The following is a 17,462-nucleotide window of genomic DNA, read 5'->3' as shown; positions in this document are numbered from 1 at the left end:
TATTATATAATGGAATGTGTCAACATTTGGAAGATCTACATAACTTAGTGAACCAATATTTTCCAAATGACCAGTGCATGATGTTATAAAGCATGCATGGGTAAAAGATGTATTCAGAGTATAGAACAGACTAGTAGATTTTAATGTTACAAAGTATGAAAAGTTTTAAATTTACATTGTTATAAACCTTAAAGAAACTACCACTTATCAAGTTTTGGTGTAATATTCACAAATATCTGAAGAGTCTGTTAAAACACACTTTCCTTTTCCAACCAGATATCTGTGTGAGGCTGTACTTTCTTTTTTTAAACTTTAAGTTTTTTTATTTTATTGAGGTATAGTTGCTTTACAATGTTGGGTTAGTTTCAGGTATATAGCAAAATGATTCAGTTACATATATAAACATACATTATCTTATACCCTTTTCCCTTATAGATTATTAAAAAATATTGAGTATAGTGCCATGTGCTGTAAACTTGGTCCTTAGGTCCTCGCTGGTTATTAATTTTATAAAATAGTAGTAGTGTGTCTCTGTTAATTCCAAACTTCGAATTTATTCCTCCCTCCCTCCTTTCTTTTTTGGTAAACACAAATTTATTTCCTACATCTGTGGATCTATTTCTGTTTTGTATATAAGTTCATTTATATTAATTTTTTAAAAATTCCACATATAAGCAATATCATGTAATATTTGTCCTTCTCTGTCTTGCATACTTCCCTTAGTATGATAATATCTAGGTCCATCCATATTGCTGCAAACACCATTATTTCATTCTTTTTATGGCTGAATAATTCTGTTGTATTATGTAATATATATGTATCACATCTTCTTTATCCATTCATCTGTTGATGGACATTTAGGTTGCTTCCATGTCTTGGTTACTGTAAACAGTGCTGCAGTGGATACTGGGGTGAATGTAGCTTTTCAAATTACCGTTTTCTCTCTATATATACCCAGGAATGGGATTGCAGGATCATATGGTAGCTTTATTTTTAGTTTTTTAAGGAACTTTCATACTGCTGTCCATAGTGGCTGTACCAATTTATATTCCCAACAGTGTAGGGTTCCTTTTTCTCTGTACCCTCTCCAGCATTTATTATTTGCAGATTTTTTGATGATGGCAAGGTTGTATTTTCTTCAAGTGTAGATGCTCAGTCACTTCAGTCATGTCCAACTCTCTACGATTCTATGGACTGCAGCCCACCAGGCTCATCTGTCCATGAGATTCTTCAGGCCAGAATACTGCTCCCCTCTAGAGGATCTTTCCAACTCATGGATCAAGCCCACATCTCCTGTGTCTCCTGCATTACAGGTGGATTCTTCACCCCCGGAGCCAACTGGGAAGCCTGTATTTTCTTCATACTCTCAATCAAAACAACATATTGTAATAGACTGAATGTAGATGCTGACACAAGAATCCTGCTATCTTCCATTAATCTGTAAATTAGGGACTTGCAAAATTATAAAACTAAACCATTTTTCTCACTACTTGAAAAAATACAGCTGTTTTTCATAAAATATATTATTTGTGTTAATATGTAACTACTTTAAAATAATGAGTTAATAAATATTTTTATAATTTCTCAGTTTTTATTTCTAATATGGTAAATTATGAGTAGATACAACCCACACAGACATGCTCTCTGGAATTCTTCATGATTTTTCAGAATGTAAAGATGGGATGGGGAGGGAGGTAGGGGGTATGTTCAAGTGAGAGGAGACATGGGTTAACCTATGTCTGATACATGTTGATTTTTGGTAGAAACCAACACAATACTATAAAGCAATTATCCTTCAATTTAAAAAAAAAGAAGAGTGTAAAGAGATGCTGAGTCCTAAAGGTTTGTGAACCATTGACTGAAGTGCTCTCTCCTCTCTGCCTGATGATCTATTTATGCAGGTTGGCTAAGACATGCAGAGAATCAGAAGGGGCACTTATGCCTTTAGAATAGGGCATATCTACTACCCTATTTTCAAGATGAGTACACTCCAGTAAGACTTAAGTAGAGGCAGTCAGCTGACCATACAGTGATGCAGAAAGCAAAGTACTACTGGCTACAAGCTATCCTCTTCTCACCTGTAACTGGACCACCAGTTGAAGTCATGGGTGGCAGGAAGATTCCTGTTACTGGTTGGGATATTGATGTTTTCTGTTCCACTTGAAGAGGTTGCTGAACCTGAAAAGTGATACCTTCCTCTTCATCTTCTTCTAAATCTGAGAGGTGATAGATGGCATCCTTGGGCAACTGGGTAAAGCCTTTAGTGATGACACCTGGTCGTGGGTCAAGAATGGTTCCTAAATTTGGTTGAGCAAGTTGCTGCCATTGATGCAGAGTTTGTGATCCTGAGTATGCAAACAAAAATAAGGAACATATTTTGAATTTCTCACAAATATTAAATCTTGAAAGAAGCTAAAATTACATGTGTAAAAAAGTAATGATAATAATAAAATTGCTTTTTCAGTCTTACTATTTTGGTAAAATTTGTACATTGAAGTTCTCTGTGGAAAACTAACAAGATACTAAAGGTAAGAATAATCATCTTTTTATTTCAAAAGTTAACTTTAAAAAGGACATCTAAAGCAGGGGTGAAAAAACCAACTCAACATGCTTAATAGCAACTAGGATGCTGAGGCAGTGATGAGAAGAAAGATATGTACAATGTGGGGTTGTGTTCTTCTAGGTGACAAAAGTCAATATTCTTTTGTTTTGGAACTATGCTTACGAACTTTGAACTCAAAAGCTAGGCTCCTAGGTTGGAAGGCATCTTGAATTACAGTGATTTTTTGAATACTTCTCCACTGTGTTCATGTCCTTTCACTAGGATCTCAGGGAGAGTAGGAAAGCGAAGGAAATGATAAAAGGAGGACATATCCCCACCGTTTCTGTCTGCAAATGCAGATCATCCCAAATGCCTGCACCAGATGCAGTTGCTACTTGTCACTGAGAGTCATTTAACCCTAAAAATAGCTGCAAACACCTGCACTGACCATTAATAAAGAAAACCAAAATAACACCTTTGAGTTTGAGAGGGCCTTCTAGGTTATCAACTCAAAATTCTGTCTAATGCAGACTCTTTTATGGTAACAGCAGAGGACCATTTGAAGATTGTCAATATTCCATAAAACAAAGAAATCTATTTTAAATTCAAGTTCCATTTTAAGAGAGAATAGAAACTGACCTAAAATTAACATTTTCTAACTGAAAAAAAGAAAAACACAGGCGCACACACCTCCAAGTAAAAGACACTCTTTGGGTAAAGACCTCTTTCTTGAAACGGAAGGTAGAGATGAAGTATTCCGTCTAGATTATTTTTATTTATCTGTCATATCTCATTTATCTTATCATGAAAACTGCTATCAAGGATGTGTGCATGCATGCTAAGTCACTTCAGTCATGCCCAACTCTGTGCAACCCTAAACACTGTAGCCTGCTAGGCTCCTCTGTCCATGGGATTCTCCAGGCAAGAGTACTGGAGTGCCCTCCTTCAGCGGACCTTCCCAACCCAGGGATTGACCACACATCTCTTACATCTCCTGCACTGGCCGATGGGTTCTTTTCCACTAGCGCTACCTGGAAAGCCCCACTATCAAGGATATTCCTCAGCAAAGGACAAGAAAAGATTACTTCTCCTCCCCCAAATTTGTATAAAAACAACATCTGTAGAAGAGAGCTGACAACTGATGGCGTGGAGAATGCAAATCTCTTCATTACTTTTCCACAAAGTTCTGCAGTGCATGGTCACATGAACAGTGAAGATTTAGGGATAATAAAGATAGCTCCTGCACATAGAGTTTTTATAATTACAAGAGACATTTCATTTCCAGGGGAAGGCAAAGCCATCAGCAACATGGCTTAGAAATGGCCCTCATTTATTACCTTCAAGGGGCTTAACAATTTGTAATTTTTCAGGCATAAAACCTCGAAGGCAGCTGGCACTGCTGAGGTCTGTGATCTCCGACTGGTCAGTGCAGAGGGAGGCCAGGCTCTCTGTGGGTGTGCCACGGCCACTGCCCTCTTCTTTCTGGTCAGCCAGAACTTGGATCTTCCGCTGCCATTCTTCTGCAAAGAACTGCTTCTCACTTAAGTAGTTTTGTCGCCGCAGACTCAGGCGATGAAGTGCTGTTGCCAAATCGCTCTCTGTAGAGAGTCCTGGTTGATCCATCTTCTGGATGTTCCTACGGGAAGATCACATTCACTGACTATATCTGTGAGGGTCAGAAGCACAGCAAAGAGTTCTCCTTTCCACAATGGTGAATGTTCAAGAGACTGATATTAAAAACACATATTTTTCTTAGATAGCTGGAATACAGAAATAGTAACAAACCCAAATCTCTAATACTACCTTGCAACATTTTTATAAATCATTTCTGATGACTTCAGATAGGCTATATTACATTGTATTTATTAAAATTTCTGTTCCACTTAATTTATGAAGCTATAGATAATGACCATCTATAAATTCAGTTTAGGTAGTCAAAAAACTAAATATTGTCTTATTTCACGGAATCTGTAAACCATTGAAGGCAAGAGGTACCATTATTTTATGTATTACTAAGAAATTAAAAATGCTACTCATTATACTATAACACATCATTAGCTGCAAAAGATAAACAATTTCAAAAATAGTAAAATGTGAAAAAATTTAGGTTATAGAATCCTCTATGAATACTGCAGACATTTAAAAGAAAACAAGATTCATAAATACCGCATTTTCATAGCTCTGCAACACACAGTTTTTCACTTCTCAAGATTAAAAAAATCAGAGATATCTTACAACTGATACCAAAAGTAAGAGTAGTACGCCAAATTTTAGGCATTCCACGTGTGAATTCACATAAACGTTCTTGTTAGATCTTTTCCTAAGGTTAACTGTGTACAGTGATAAGGCTACCATGGGTACAGAATCTAACCCTAAGACCAGACAATACAATCAAAAACCAGGGTAATGGATTTCTGCATTAGGAAAGACTTCTCTCAGGTGCCAAACGTCTAATTTTCAAAAACTTTCAGTTGACTTTCCAATAATTCTCTTTAATTTCTAGTTAAACAAAATTCAATGAACTGAATTAATAAAAAAAAACAGAAATCTCAATTTAAACAAACAGGAAATTAAGAACAATCTAGTTTTCCTTAATAGGTATGCAAGATTATTGTTTATCGTAAAGGCAACAAAGAAGCTGAAATCATGCTATGCATAACTGCCAATGACCAAACGATTCAAACAAATTTGATTCTGAACACAAAGATATAGACTCAAATTTTGCCAAACCAGAGAAGAAAGAAATAAAGAATTTTATAGTTCAATGCAAACTCCATTTTGAATATAATTAATTAAACCTTTTCACTCCAGTGATCCATCTAACAAATAATGATACAAGGCATCATTACTGAATGAGAACTGATAATTCCTTTCAGTGTAGTCTTCAGACAGCACATAACAATGCTGGAATCTGTGCGTGAATCCATGTTTCTTACCCTGGATCCTCCTCCAAGTTACTCTTCTGGGTTGTTTTGCCCTCTGTTGGTTCTAAGCCAGATTCAAATGGTTTTGCTGTCATGATGACACTTGAGCGATTGGAGCCTGGGATGGGCAGTAGAATCGGGAATGGGGCAGAGCGACCCCGGGTGTCATTGGCAACCTTGACAGTATCAAATACCCGTTTCTGTTGGGCTCTGTCAAAAAAGAAGTGTTCATTATTGCCACTACCTACCACTGGAGCACTCTAGAAAAGAGGCATGTAAATGCAGCTCATTAAAAACAAAGCCACCCTGAAAAGCCTCTCAAGTTTGGGAGAATCATTAGAAAATAAATTTCAGAACAAGAGAATGCTCTCACAGATGGGAGCACCATCAGGAAAGAACTGAATGGTAAGAAGATATACTACTGAAACTCATAATACTGGTCACTTTGGATTGCAGCTTCTTTTCAATTTTCATCCCAATGGTCTAGTAACAACACATGCAATCTGTACTTACTTTTGTTTAAAGAGAGAAGATTCCTCATCCAAACTCAACTTCTTACGCATGGTCCCCTCAATCTCAGCTGCCAGAGATTCCTAAGAAAAGAGTTTGAGGGTACTAACAGTCATTAACTAAGAAGCCTGTTAGGAGAAATAAATGACCTTTCAATTATTTAATAGAATTCCCAGAATCCAATACTTTCAGTGTTATAGTAAAACAAAACACAAGAAAATAGTCATAGGCTAAAATGCAGGGGAAGCAAAGAGACATTCTGGAAATGTAGCTTTTATACAAGAAACGACTACTTTTTCATCATATATTTTTACAGGAAGAAATGGGAAAAGCCAATTATGATACATAAAAATATTACATATACAGATACAGAGAAATAAAAGGTTTGAAAGGTTATAAACCAAGATGTTAACATTGATTCTGTGGAGGTCAGGATTGACAGTATTTAACAATTTCTGTTTGGTCCTCTGTAGTTTCTAACTTTTCTATAATGAACATGAAAACCTTTTACTAAATAAAAAAATGTTTAAAATAAAAATCAGCAATCTTCTCTTTCCCCTGGTCAAAGATGAAGATTCAATTAGCATGGATGGTAGACTCAATGGGGCTAAGTTGACAATGACTAGAATTGGAGGTACTGGTGTGAACTCATGATGTTAAATATGCATGTAAACATAAGATATGAATAGAAAGATAGATATACATGTGTTTATATGGGTGCATACATATTGCCTAGCTCTATCTGTTGAGAGGGACTGAAAGCAATGATAACTGTAGTGGCAAGGCATACCTAGCACCCAGATTTTGGATTCTAAGTATCATTCCTCACTAAAAATAACCAGAGTTCCTTGGAGAATGACTGATCTCAGGGGCTGGGCCAGGGAAAGGGCAAGAAGAGCCTGAACGGGATCCTACTGACCACATCTGGGACAATTTAAGTATCAAAATAAAAAAGAGTAATAATGGCTTATAATCCATTGATTAAAATAGGAATTCATGGGTCTATACTGCATAACCTAAATGAACAAATGAATAAATAAATGAGACAGAAAAGTTCTAACTTACAAAAGAATGCCAATTTTAAAAAGCTGAAAAAAATGATGGAATTAAAAAGTCACCATTTGGCAACTATCATAGTAATAACTGAGTCAGATACATTCCATTAATGGGTGCTAAAACTAGTGGGTAAAGATTGACGGGGAACATAATATTTAAACAGTATCAAAGTATCATCCCAAAATAGTCATTTTGATCACTTGGTTAAGGTAGTATTGACAATTTTCATCACTGCAAAGTTAATTAGTAATGTTAATTCAATTAACTTGTAATTAATTAACAATGGAAATTTTTACAGCGGGAAAAAATCTGGCAGATATTACCTTAACCAAGGGATCAAAGTTAATTAACATCATCAGTAATTCCCATCATCAGTAATGGGAAAAAAAGACAATGCGTGCCTCTCAATGCGATGCACTGAGGAGAACATGGCATTATTTCTGCTGAAAATGCATTACCTAAATCTAATTGTGGGGAAACAACAGACAAACCAAAACTGAAGACATTCTACAAAGGTCACAAATGACAAAACAAAGACAAAAGAACTGTCCCAGACTGTAACAACCCAATGCAATATATCCTTCAAAGGACATTGCTGGGACAATTGGCCAAATTTAAATGGGCTCTGTGCAGGAGACAGTGATAGTATTGTATCAATGTCAATATCCTGGAGTTGATGGTTGTATGTGGTTAGGTAGGAGAATGTCCTTGAGAGGGTCCTTTTTTTAAAATAATATACTCATTGAAGTATTAACAGGTAATAGAGTTACCTACAACCCTGTTACTCTCAAGGACCATCAAATCTTAAAGCAAGTTTCCTTAAATACATAATATTTTTCTCAGTCCCTTACCCCAGAGAAAACTCCATATGGCTGAGAGAAGTAGAGATGAGCTGCAGGGCTAGATCTACTGCGAAGTTCCTTTATTTCTTCTTGAGATTCATGTAGCATTCCCAGACACTCCATATTCCTGTCTTGTAACTCATGCAGCTGAAAGATTGGAGGGTGATTAGTGTACCTTATTATATTCCAAAGTGACAATAGGAAAAAAAATTGAGATAAGTTTAAATTTTATCCAGAGGACTAACTTTATGAATTTAAATTTTCTACAAAGACTTTGAAACAGCCTAGGCAAGGACAGTATATGTATTTCCAGCTGCCAGATTTAGAGGTGTCTTGGCCAGAATCAAAAACAAACACAGTTTCCTAAAAAGGTGAAAAGTAACTGAGACAACCATAGCTGTCAATTCAGTATTTAATGCTTCTTATTAAAAAAAAAAACTTATAGAGGAAGTATAATAGCTATGGTCAAGTTAAACATCTCTCTGAAATTTGCAAATGACAAGATCAAGTCTATCAAGTCTATAAGATGTCAGGGTGGGGGTTTCCCTGGCGGTCCAGCAGTTAAGAATTCACCCGCCAATGCTGGGGACAGCGGGTTCAGTCCCTGGTCCGAAAAGATCCCACATGCCATGGAGTAACTAAGCCCATGTGCTACAACTACTGAGCCCGAGCTCTAGAGCCCATGAGTTGCAACTATCAAAGCCCATGCTCCATAACAAGAGAAGCCAACCACAATGAGAAGCATGCAACAGCAATTTGGAAAGTAGCTCCTGCTCACTGCAACTAAAGAAAAGCCTGTAAACAGCAATCAAGACTCACCACAGCCAAAATAAATAAATAAATAAAATCTTAAAAAAAAAAAAAAGATGTCAGGGTACTCAATCGACAAACAAGTAGTTTCTTCTCCCTTGTTTCAGAAACTTTCTTTTATAGTTAGAATACATAAGCATGTTAAAACAGTACCTAATTTTCAGAGTACATTTTAACTTCAAAAATTTTTTCAAGTGTATGTATTATGTGGACTAGATGATCGGCATCACTAGGGCTAGAGGTGCTTATTAAAAATGGAGATTGCCTTATTTTAAAAACTGTTGGGTTAGTTAACAGAGGCCTGTAAAGGGGTCACACATTCCTAAAAAATCTTATAAACTCAAGGTTTCCCTGCTAAGAAGGATGTTGTCATGTTATTATTAGTTTTAGAGACAGAATTTTTAAAAAGCTTTATTTCATGGATCTCATAATTTCATTTTAATCTTCTGTGGTTATTTCAAACTTGGTAATCATCTTTAATCATTCTTATTCACAAAGAAGAAAGAAACTATTCATTCCTCTCTCCCATATTATACAAGATAAAGGCAGATCTCATTACCTCCATCGTCAATTGTCTTTGGGCATCTTTGGAAGCTTGGAGGTGAAGTCTCAGTTCTTCCTTCTCAATCACGTGCTAACAACACATTAAAAGAGACATGTGAAGCCTTCCCACGTAAAATAGAGGTTACTCTCTTTTTAAGACATCTGGAGAATGTTTTTCAGGGGATAGTCCAGAGGAATAGCAAAAGCTAACCTTTCAAAAGCCAAACTATAGCAATAAAATGGGCAGAATACAAAATCCATCAAGGTGTTTAAAGGACAAAGAACACGAGTCAGTAGTTCATATCACAACTTTCTGAGGAAAAGATAATTTCATTTACTGGAAAGAAATAATGATTTGAAAGCAGTTATTCATGATATTTCATGACAGAAGACTAAAACAGCAGTCAGACAGACTACAGCACTGCAGAAGGGCAGGGACTGTGTTTACTTTGCTGAGCACTGAGCAGAGTGCATAAGGACCAGGCCACTGCTTAACAAACGTCTGGTGAATGAATGAACCTACCTCTTTCAGTTTGTGCTGAAGATCTACAATCTGAGACAAGAGAGAGGAAATCTCTTCTTGGTATCGAATAAGTTCATCACTCTTCCCAGACAATTCTTCAGTCATTCTGGACATCTGAGCATTGGTCTCACCTGGCAAACAAAATAGGAATTTAAAAATTAATATAAATATAGGACATTAAACTATGGCCTGTGGGCCAAATCCTGTTTTGTAACAAGCACTGAGCTATCATGAATTGATTTTTCTTTAACATAAATTTAAAGTAATAAACCCAAAAAACCCAACAGAGAAAACTGAAGGTTCTTCTGAAATAGACGAATGCTGGGAATTTAATAAGAGGCACTGAAGCCAAAAAGAGAGAACTTATAAAGACAAGCAAGCTAAACATTTTGCCTCTGTCTTTTTTTTTATGAAGGATAAGACTGAAAAGAGATAGGTGAATTATACATGTTTGCAAGTGCCGAGACGTTATGTCTTTGAGTAATCTTCAGGGATATAAATAAGATCCCAAAAGAAATGAGAATCAAATTTAACAAATATAACAAAGGCTATACATTTATAGAGAGATTCAAACTTTTTCTCTAGTAAAGCTGATCATTTTCCAACTGATTGATTTTTTAAAATTTTATGTAATAATACATGAAAGCAAAATATATTCCTTTATAGAAACACAGTTTGCATTTAACAAATACTCACTGAATGTTATATTTTACACCATCATTTAAGCTCTAGTTTTGCTACTAATCAGTTTCCTGACTTTAGCAATCATATTCTCTACAGGATTATTTCTGCACCAACAATATAAGAGTTTTGGTTCCTTTCATTTTAATGTGCTGTAACAGGCAGAAATCTAGGTCTTTATTTAATGATGACAAAGATATTTCTTAAAAATACAAATGGAACTTTATTTAGAGTTGTGGGCTCAATGTTATAAACCAAGATTTTCAGCAACTATTTAAGTTGTTTCTTGACATGCTTTTATTGAAATCATTGATCTAATTTCTGAGTTAGTGATACCCTACCAAAGAATTACCCAGAGGCTATAAAACAGAACGCATTAATACTTACGAAGTTCTTTAACACAATCACTGACAAGCTGCTGTTCTTTCTCTTCATAGGTAATAGTTTCTGTCTTTATGTGACAAGCCTTCAAGGGAAAAAAATCAGTATGTGATAATATCTTCTAATTATTTTCTAGTATTAACTAAAAAAAACTTTTAATACTCACTTAAGATAATCATACTTGCAAAGGAAAACAAAAACTCATAAAGTTTTATCTATCACAAAATAAAGACTATGGAATAGGACATGACAAACATCTCCCCCTTATTCCTCGCAGGGCCTTTGCACATCTCCACCCCCAGCCCCTGCTCCCCATCATATATCTCTGATAGGCTAATCCTCAGCCTCAACTAAAATGTCACTTGTTTAAGTAGCACTGCTTTGATCCATTCTCTGACCCTCCCCCATTATATAAGCTCATGAAACATTTTCCAATACAGTTCTTACTTTGGTTGTAATGATTTAGCTATTTGTGCAAACTCCACAACATATATATTCTATGCTGCGGTTTCCCCTCTTTCACCTGTCAGCTTGCTATTCATTTTTCAGTGGGCTCTAAGTAACAGTGGAAGGTAATCAATCACCTGTGCCTTAGCTGCCACCCACCCCACCCCCATTGGAATGTCAATAGCAAGTCCTTAGTTATGCCATATTTCACCCCAATACTACCTAGACCTAAACCTGATAGCCTTTAAGGTAAAGGAGAGTGAGAAATAAGTTGACTGTGCCTTGGATCGAAGAAGCATATTCTCTTCTTCCAGTTCCTTGAGCTTTTCCTGCAGCATGTCCAACTGCAGCAAACCTTGAGATAAGCTAAAGGACTCATTGAAGCGAAGAGGTGTAGAGCAGCTGGAATCAGTTTCACTCTCTTCAGAAGCAATGGAGACAATTCGAAGCAACTCATCTTTCTTGGACAGCTCATGCTGCAGTTGATTAACCTGCACATCAAAAGGGCTTGATTTACAAAATAGTCTTTATTTTACATCATTTACAAGTAATATAGCTTCTAATTCATGGGGCAATTGTTTCTCACCATAAAACAAAATCATAAAATCAGCTTCTAGGTTCTATTGATTAAAGTAATAAGGGCTAAAAAGAGAGTCAAAAATCTCATATATTTCCTGAGCTATAATTTCAGAGCATTAACAGAATGAATACAGTTTTTTCTACAGTAGGTGAAAAGAAAAGCCAATTTCCATATTCAATATAATAGGGATATAGGAGGAAATTTCACATAAGGTGACATATTCACAATTCAAAACAAAACAGAAGAAACTTCAAAATATCAGAATAGAGCCTTACTTCAAACTCTCATTCTAAGGTTTGTATTTTTAAGCTGTGTAACTCTATATGACTTCCCAACTTTAATTCTGGGGAATTAGTACTTTAAACTCAAAGGCTTGACTGTTACTAAACACGATGTGTTTATATAAAATATAAATGAAACTAGAAAACAAATTAAAATTTTTTTCCTTTTCTTGTTTGGGTTTTTGAACAAAGATACTTTCTTTGATATCTATTACTTTGGGGTATATTTTAAAATATTAAGATAAGAAAATACAAAGAGTTTACACAAAGGAGTAAGGATAAAATGTTAGAATTTGCAACCCAATGGTCTATACAGTCCATGGAATTCTCCAGGGCAGAATACTGGAGTTGGTAGCCTTTCCCTTCTACAGGGGATCTTCCCAACTCAGGGATTGAACCCAGACCTCTTGCACTGCAGGTGGATTCTTTACGAGTTGAGCCACAAGGAAAGTCCAAAAATACTGGAATGGGTAGCCTATCCCTTGTCCAGTGGATCTTCCTGACCCAGGAATTGAACCAGGGTGTACTGCATAGCAGGCAGATTCTTTACCGACTGAGCTATCAGGGAAGCCATTAGAATCTAAACAAGATGCCACAAGTACTGTGGGTACTCAATATAGACTTTATATTGACTAAGGTAGAGTCACATGAGCACTCCTCTGCACATTAACATTTCATTTCTCTACTGGTTAGTTCAATGGATACCAACAGTTAACATGTGCTGGTATTACCTGTCTACCTATTGTCATCATTTCAGGGACACCAGGAAAGTAAATTCTCCATTTCCCAAATCTAACTGTTTCATGCTGCAAATACTTGATCCAAGACATACTTGATCAAAGGCTTGTCCCAGTTGCTCCTCCAGGGTTTCATTCTGCTCAGACAAGGCATGATTCCTCTTTAAGAGAGCTTGTCCAATTCGAGCAGCTAGCTCCAGATCACGATCCCTCTGTTAAAACACCAAATACATCTCGAGTACAAACAAAATTAAGTAGTAGTCTAGAAATCCTGTAGTCATTAAAAGCAATGTCCTAGAAAGCATCAAGGCCCATTTTAATGCCCAGATATACAAACAAATACAGGGCCTGACACACAAATGGTGTTTAAAATAGGTGGTCAAATGGATGACCACCATAGTTATAAATGCAAGGGAGTATTTCTTAATATTAAGTGAGATTTATTGATCACCCTATTAATTAGGATACAGCAACTCTATCTTTAAACTTATGACTTTGGAAACTTGGAAAACTAACATAGTCTTTAAAATTGAGGAAAGGGCCTGACACACAGTAAAAACTCAATAAATATTTGTTGAATGCATTTGTCTTTGAGCATGGTAGTGATACAGTAGGCATGCTGAAAACCAAGGCATGCTGGTCGGGGCCCTTGGCTAAGAGGAGACTCTGCCTTGGGCCCGCCGGTGCAATAAACTGCACTCCAGTATCAAAAAAAAAAAGAAAACCAAGGCAAAGTTTGTATGCATTCAGAGCCAGAGGCTCAGAAGAAAGCATAATCAAGAACCCTATTGTCAACTGGTATAAGAATCACAATATGAAATAAAATAGGGGATATAACAGACTGGACATTTCAAGGCTATAGGGTTCTTCTCAGAGTGTAGAGAAGAAGGGAGTCTGAAGGAATCGGTGGTAATGATGAAGGGAGGCCCAAGGCAAGAGTTACTCTATCTGGGTAGATGGTAATAACTTAGCAAGGGCATAGGGATTCCCGCTATATGGTGGGGGTGAGGCTTGTATTGTGTAGGATGGAAAACTATCAATATATTAAAACATCTATAAGTGCCTTATGGTATATGATTATGCTCACATTAATCACTGCAAATAAAATTAAGCTTCTTTTTGTTCCATAGTAACATGAAAACTGGTAGATGGGTTCTCTCTAAATTTTCAAGGCCCACTTATTTCATTTTCAATATAGGCTAAGTGGCATACACAAAAACATTCTGGGGAGCTGCCAGGGGTGAGGGGGACATGTGAGGAGAAGGGTATTTCGAAAAGAAAGATAATTCCCATAAGATCAACTGAACTTGAAGCATAGGGAGAGATCTCTAAGACCACCACTCGGAAGAGATACACCACATATACTAAAAATGTCATGGACAAAGTGAGCTCAAATAATAGCCTGAAGGAAAGTAGAAAAGGGAAGGTGCTCCAAACTGTTGGTGTTTATTTGCAAATGAGCTGCTTCTTGAATGGGAGCTCTGTTTCAGGGTAAGTGACAGCAAGGATTTATTTCAAAAAACATAATTTTTTTTAAAGATTGCTTTTCCAAGACAGTGAAGCCAGCCAGCATCATTATAACACAACAATAAAAAATTAAGTGCTGTGCAACTTTATAAAAATAAAATTCAGGAGCCATTCTACTTTGGAATACCAGTTGGTATGCCAGTTGTTCTAGCTGTAATAACCTTATACGAACAACCTAGGGCAAAGACATCACCGTTCTTCATTGATGTGCAAATTTAATAGCTCCTAAATGATCTTCAACATTCACATTTTGTACTGGAGAAAAAGGACACATTCCTACCTCTGCCAGGAGATGTGTAACCATGTCGATGTCATTGTAAGTTCTGGTCATCTGTTCCACCCTGTCTGTGCCTAGAACTGAGATAGTTAAAACAACTTGTTTATAGGATATAGAAATAACACAAAGTTTTAAATATTCATAAGAATTGAAAGATAACAACAAAACAAACAACTCAGACTTTTACGAAAAGTTATTTAGAATAAAAATACAGGTGAAAAAAGAAAAAGGAAAGAAATATTTCACACATTAGACAGTCAGTACAGACCAATGTACTACAAACAAAACGTATATCATACAATGAATTAAGAAAGTATCAACTGGTCACAGGGTAGTCACCTCCTGACTATCTTCTCTTTCTGTGGTAAGACTGGAATTTTGTCTCACTCATGTTAGAAGATGTAGGCCAGAGAATTAACTGAACTACCAATCATTTTATACCCTAATCTAAAGTTATTGAGGGGTGAGTTTGCGAGGAGTTATTAAAAAACTAAGATCATGGCATCTGGCCCCATCTCTTCAGCAAATAGATGGGGAAACAATGGAAACAGTGATAGACTTTATTTTCTTGGGCTCCAAAATCACTGCAGATGGTGATGGCAATCATGAAATTAAAAGACACTTGCTCCTTGGAAGAAAAGCTATGACCAACCTAGACAGAATATTTAAAAGCAGAGACATTACTTTGCTGACAAAGGTCTGTTGAGTTAAAGTTATGGTTTTTCCAGTACTCATGTATGAATGTAAGAGTTGGACCATAAAGAAAGCTGAGCGCTGAAGAATTGATGCTTTTGAACTGTGGTGTTGGAGAAGACTCTTGAGAGTCCCTTGGACTGCAAGGAAATCAAACCAGTCAATCCTAAAGGAAATCAGTCCTGAATATTCATTGGAAGGGCTGATGCTGAAGCTGAAACTCCAATACTTTGGCCACCTGATGTAAAGAACTGACTCATGGGAAAAGACCCTGATTCTGGGAAAGATTGAAGGTGGGAGGAGGAGGGGACGACAGAGGATGAGATGGCTGGATGGCATCACCGACTCGATGGACATGAGTTTGAGTAAGCTCTGGAAGTTGGTGATGGACAGGGAAGCCTGGCGTGTTGCAGTCCATGGGGTCACAGAGTCGGACACGACTGAGTGACTGAACTGAACTGAATGTATAAAGGAAATTAATTAGAATTCTGTTGTGACTATTTTGAACATCTGTGATCAGCTATCATGTAAGCTAATATCAATAATTAAGGAATAGGACTTGCAGGACTTTTTGTAGTTTTATTGTGAATCATAACCCTTTTAGCTTTAAAATTCTTTTTCTTTATAATAAACTTCATTATAGGTAGGCCCTTGCTATAAAATGAACTGTATACTGTTACATTCCTTGCATTACTGAAACCCATTATTTCTGACACTCCATAAATGCAGTAATTGCACTTGACTAATTTAGCAGTGGCCACAGAACTGGAAAAAGTCAGTTTTCATTCCAATCCCAAAGAAAGGCAATACCAAAGAATGCTCAAACTACCGCACAATTGCACTCATCTCACACGCTAGTAAGGTAATGCTTAAAATTCTCCAAGCCAGGCTTCAGCAATACGTGAACCGTGAACTTCCAGATGTTCAAGCTGGTTTTAGAAAAGGCAGAGGAACCAGAGATCAAATTGCCACCATCCGCTGGATCATCGAAAAAGCAAGAGAGTTCCAGAAAAACATCTATTTCTGCTTTATTGACTATGCCAAAGCCTTTGACTGTGTGGATCGCAATAAACTGTGGAAAATTCTGAAAAAGACAAGAATACCAGACCACCTGATCTGCCTCTTGAGAAACGTGTATGCAGGTCAGGAAGCAACAGTTAGAAGTGGACAGGGAACAACAGACTGGTTCCAAATAGGAAAAGGAGTACGTCAAGGCTGTATATTGTCACCCTCCTTATTTAACTTATATGTAGAGTACATCATGAGAAACTCCGGGCTGGATGAAGCACAAGCTGGAATCAAGATTGCTGGGAGAAATATCAGTAACCTTAGATATGCAGATGACACCACCCTTATGTCAGAAAGTGAAGAAGAACTAAAGAGCCTTTTGATGAAAGTGAAAGAGGAGAGTGAAAAAGTTGGCTTCAAGCTCAACATTCAGAAAACTAAGATCATGGCATCTGGTCCCATCACTTCATGGCAGATAGATGGGGAAACAGTGGAAACAGTGGCTGACTTTATTTTTCTGAGCTCCAAAATCACTGCAGATGGTGATTGCAGTCATGAAATTAAAAGACGCTTGCTCCTTTCTTTGGAAGGAAAGTTATGACCAACCTAGACAGCATATTAAAAAGCAGAGACATTACTTTGCCAACAAAGGTCCGTCTAGTCAAGGCTATGATTTTACCAGCAATCATGTACGGATGTGAGAGTTGGACTATAAAGAAAGCTGAGTGCGGAAGAATTGATGTTTTTGAACTGTGGTGTTGGAGAGGACTCTTGAGAGCCCCTTGGACTGCACGGAGATCCAACCAGTTCATCCTAAAGGAGATCCGTCCTGGGTGTTCATTGGTAGGACTGATGTTGAAGCTGAAACTCCAATACTTTGGCCACCTGATGTGAAGAGCTGATTCACTGGAAAAGACCCTGATGCTGGGAAAGATTGAGGGCAGGAAGAGAAGGGGACGACAGAAGATGAGATGGTTGGATGGCATCACTGATTCAATTGACATGGGTTTGGGTGGATTCTGGGAGTTGGTGATGGACAGGCAGGCCTGGCGTGCTGCGGTTCATGGGGTTGCAAAGAGTCGTACATGACTAAGCGACTG

General features: G+C 37.1%; 1 protein-coding gene across 6 annotated transcripts in view; it reads right to left on the bottom strand.

The window, feature by feature from the left end:
- The window catches only part of TRAK2 (trafficking kinesin protein 2), a 70,177-nt gene that overhangs the window by 6,437 nt on the left and 46,278 nt on the right, over positions 1–17,462 (bottom strand). For all 6 annotated transcript variants that reach the window (XM_065930824.1, XM_065930823.1, XM_065930825.1 and 3 more), the window contains 11 exons: positions 14,665–14,741; positions 12,953–13,069; positions 11,541–11,750; positions 10,819–10,897; positions 9,751–9,881; positions 9,244–9,318; positions 7,884–8,021; positions 5,980–6,059; positions 5,479–5,676; positions 3,880–4,178; positions 2,079–2,345 (listed from right to left, as the gene is read on the bottom strand). In XM_065930824.1, coding sequence (XP_065786896.1) covers positions 2,079–2,345; positions 3,880–4,178; positions 5,479–5,676; positions 5,980–6,059; positions 7,884–8,021; positions 9,244–9,318; positions 9,751–9,881; positions 10,819–10,897; positions 11,541–11,750; positions 12,953–13,069; positions 14,665–14,741 — 1,671 coding nt within the window. The remainder of the gene's footprint in view (positions 1–2,078; positions 2,346–3,879; positions 4,179–5,478; positions 5,677–5,979; positions 6,060–7,883; positions 8,022–9,243; positions 9,319–9,750; positions 9,882–10,818; positions 10,898–11,540; positions 11,751–12,952; positions 13,070–14,664; positions 14,742–17,462) is intronic.

Source organism: Muntiacus reevesi, chromosome 3 (genome assembly GCF_963930625.1).
Source record: "Muntiacus reevesi chromosome 3, mMunRee1.1, whole genome shotgun sequence".
Lineage (NCBI taxonomy): Eukaryota > Metazoa > Chordata > Mammalia > Artiodactyla > Cervidae > Muntiacus > Muntiacus reevesi.
Note: the sequence above shows the minus strand (reverse complement) of the source record. Positions and strands in the feature narration are given on the sequence as shown.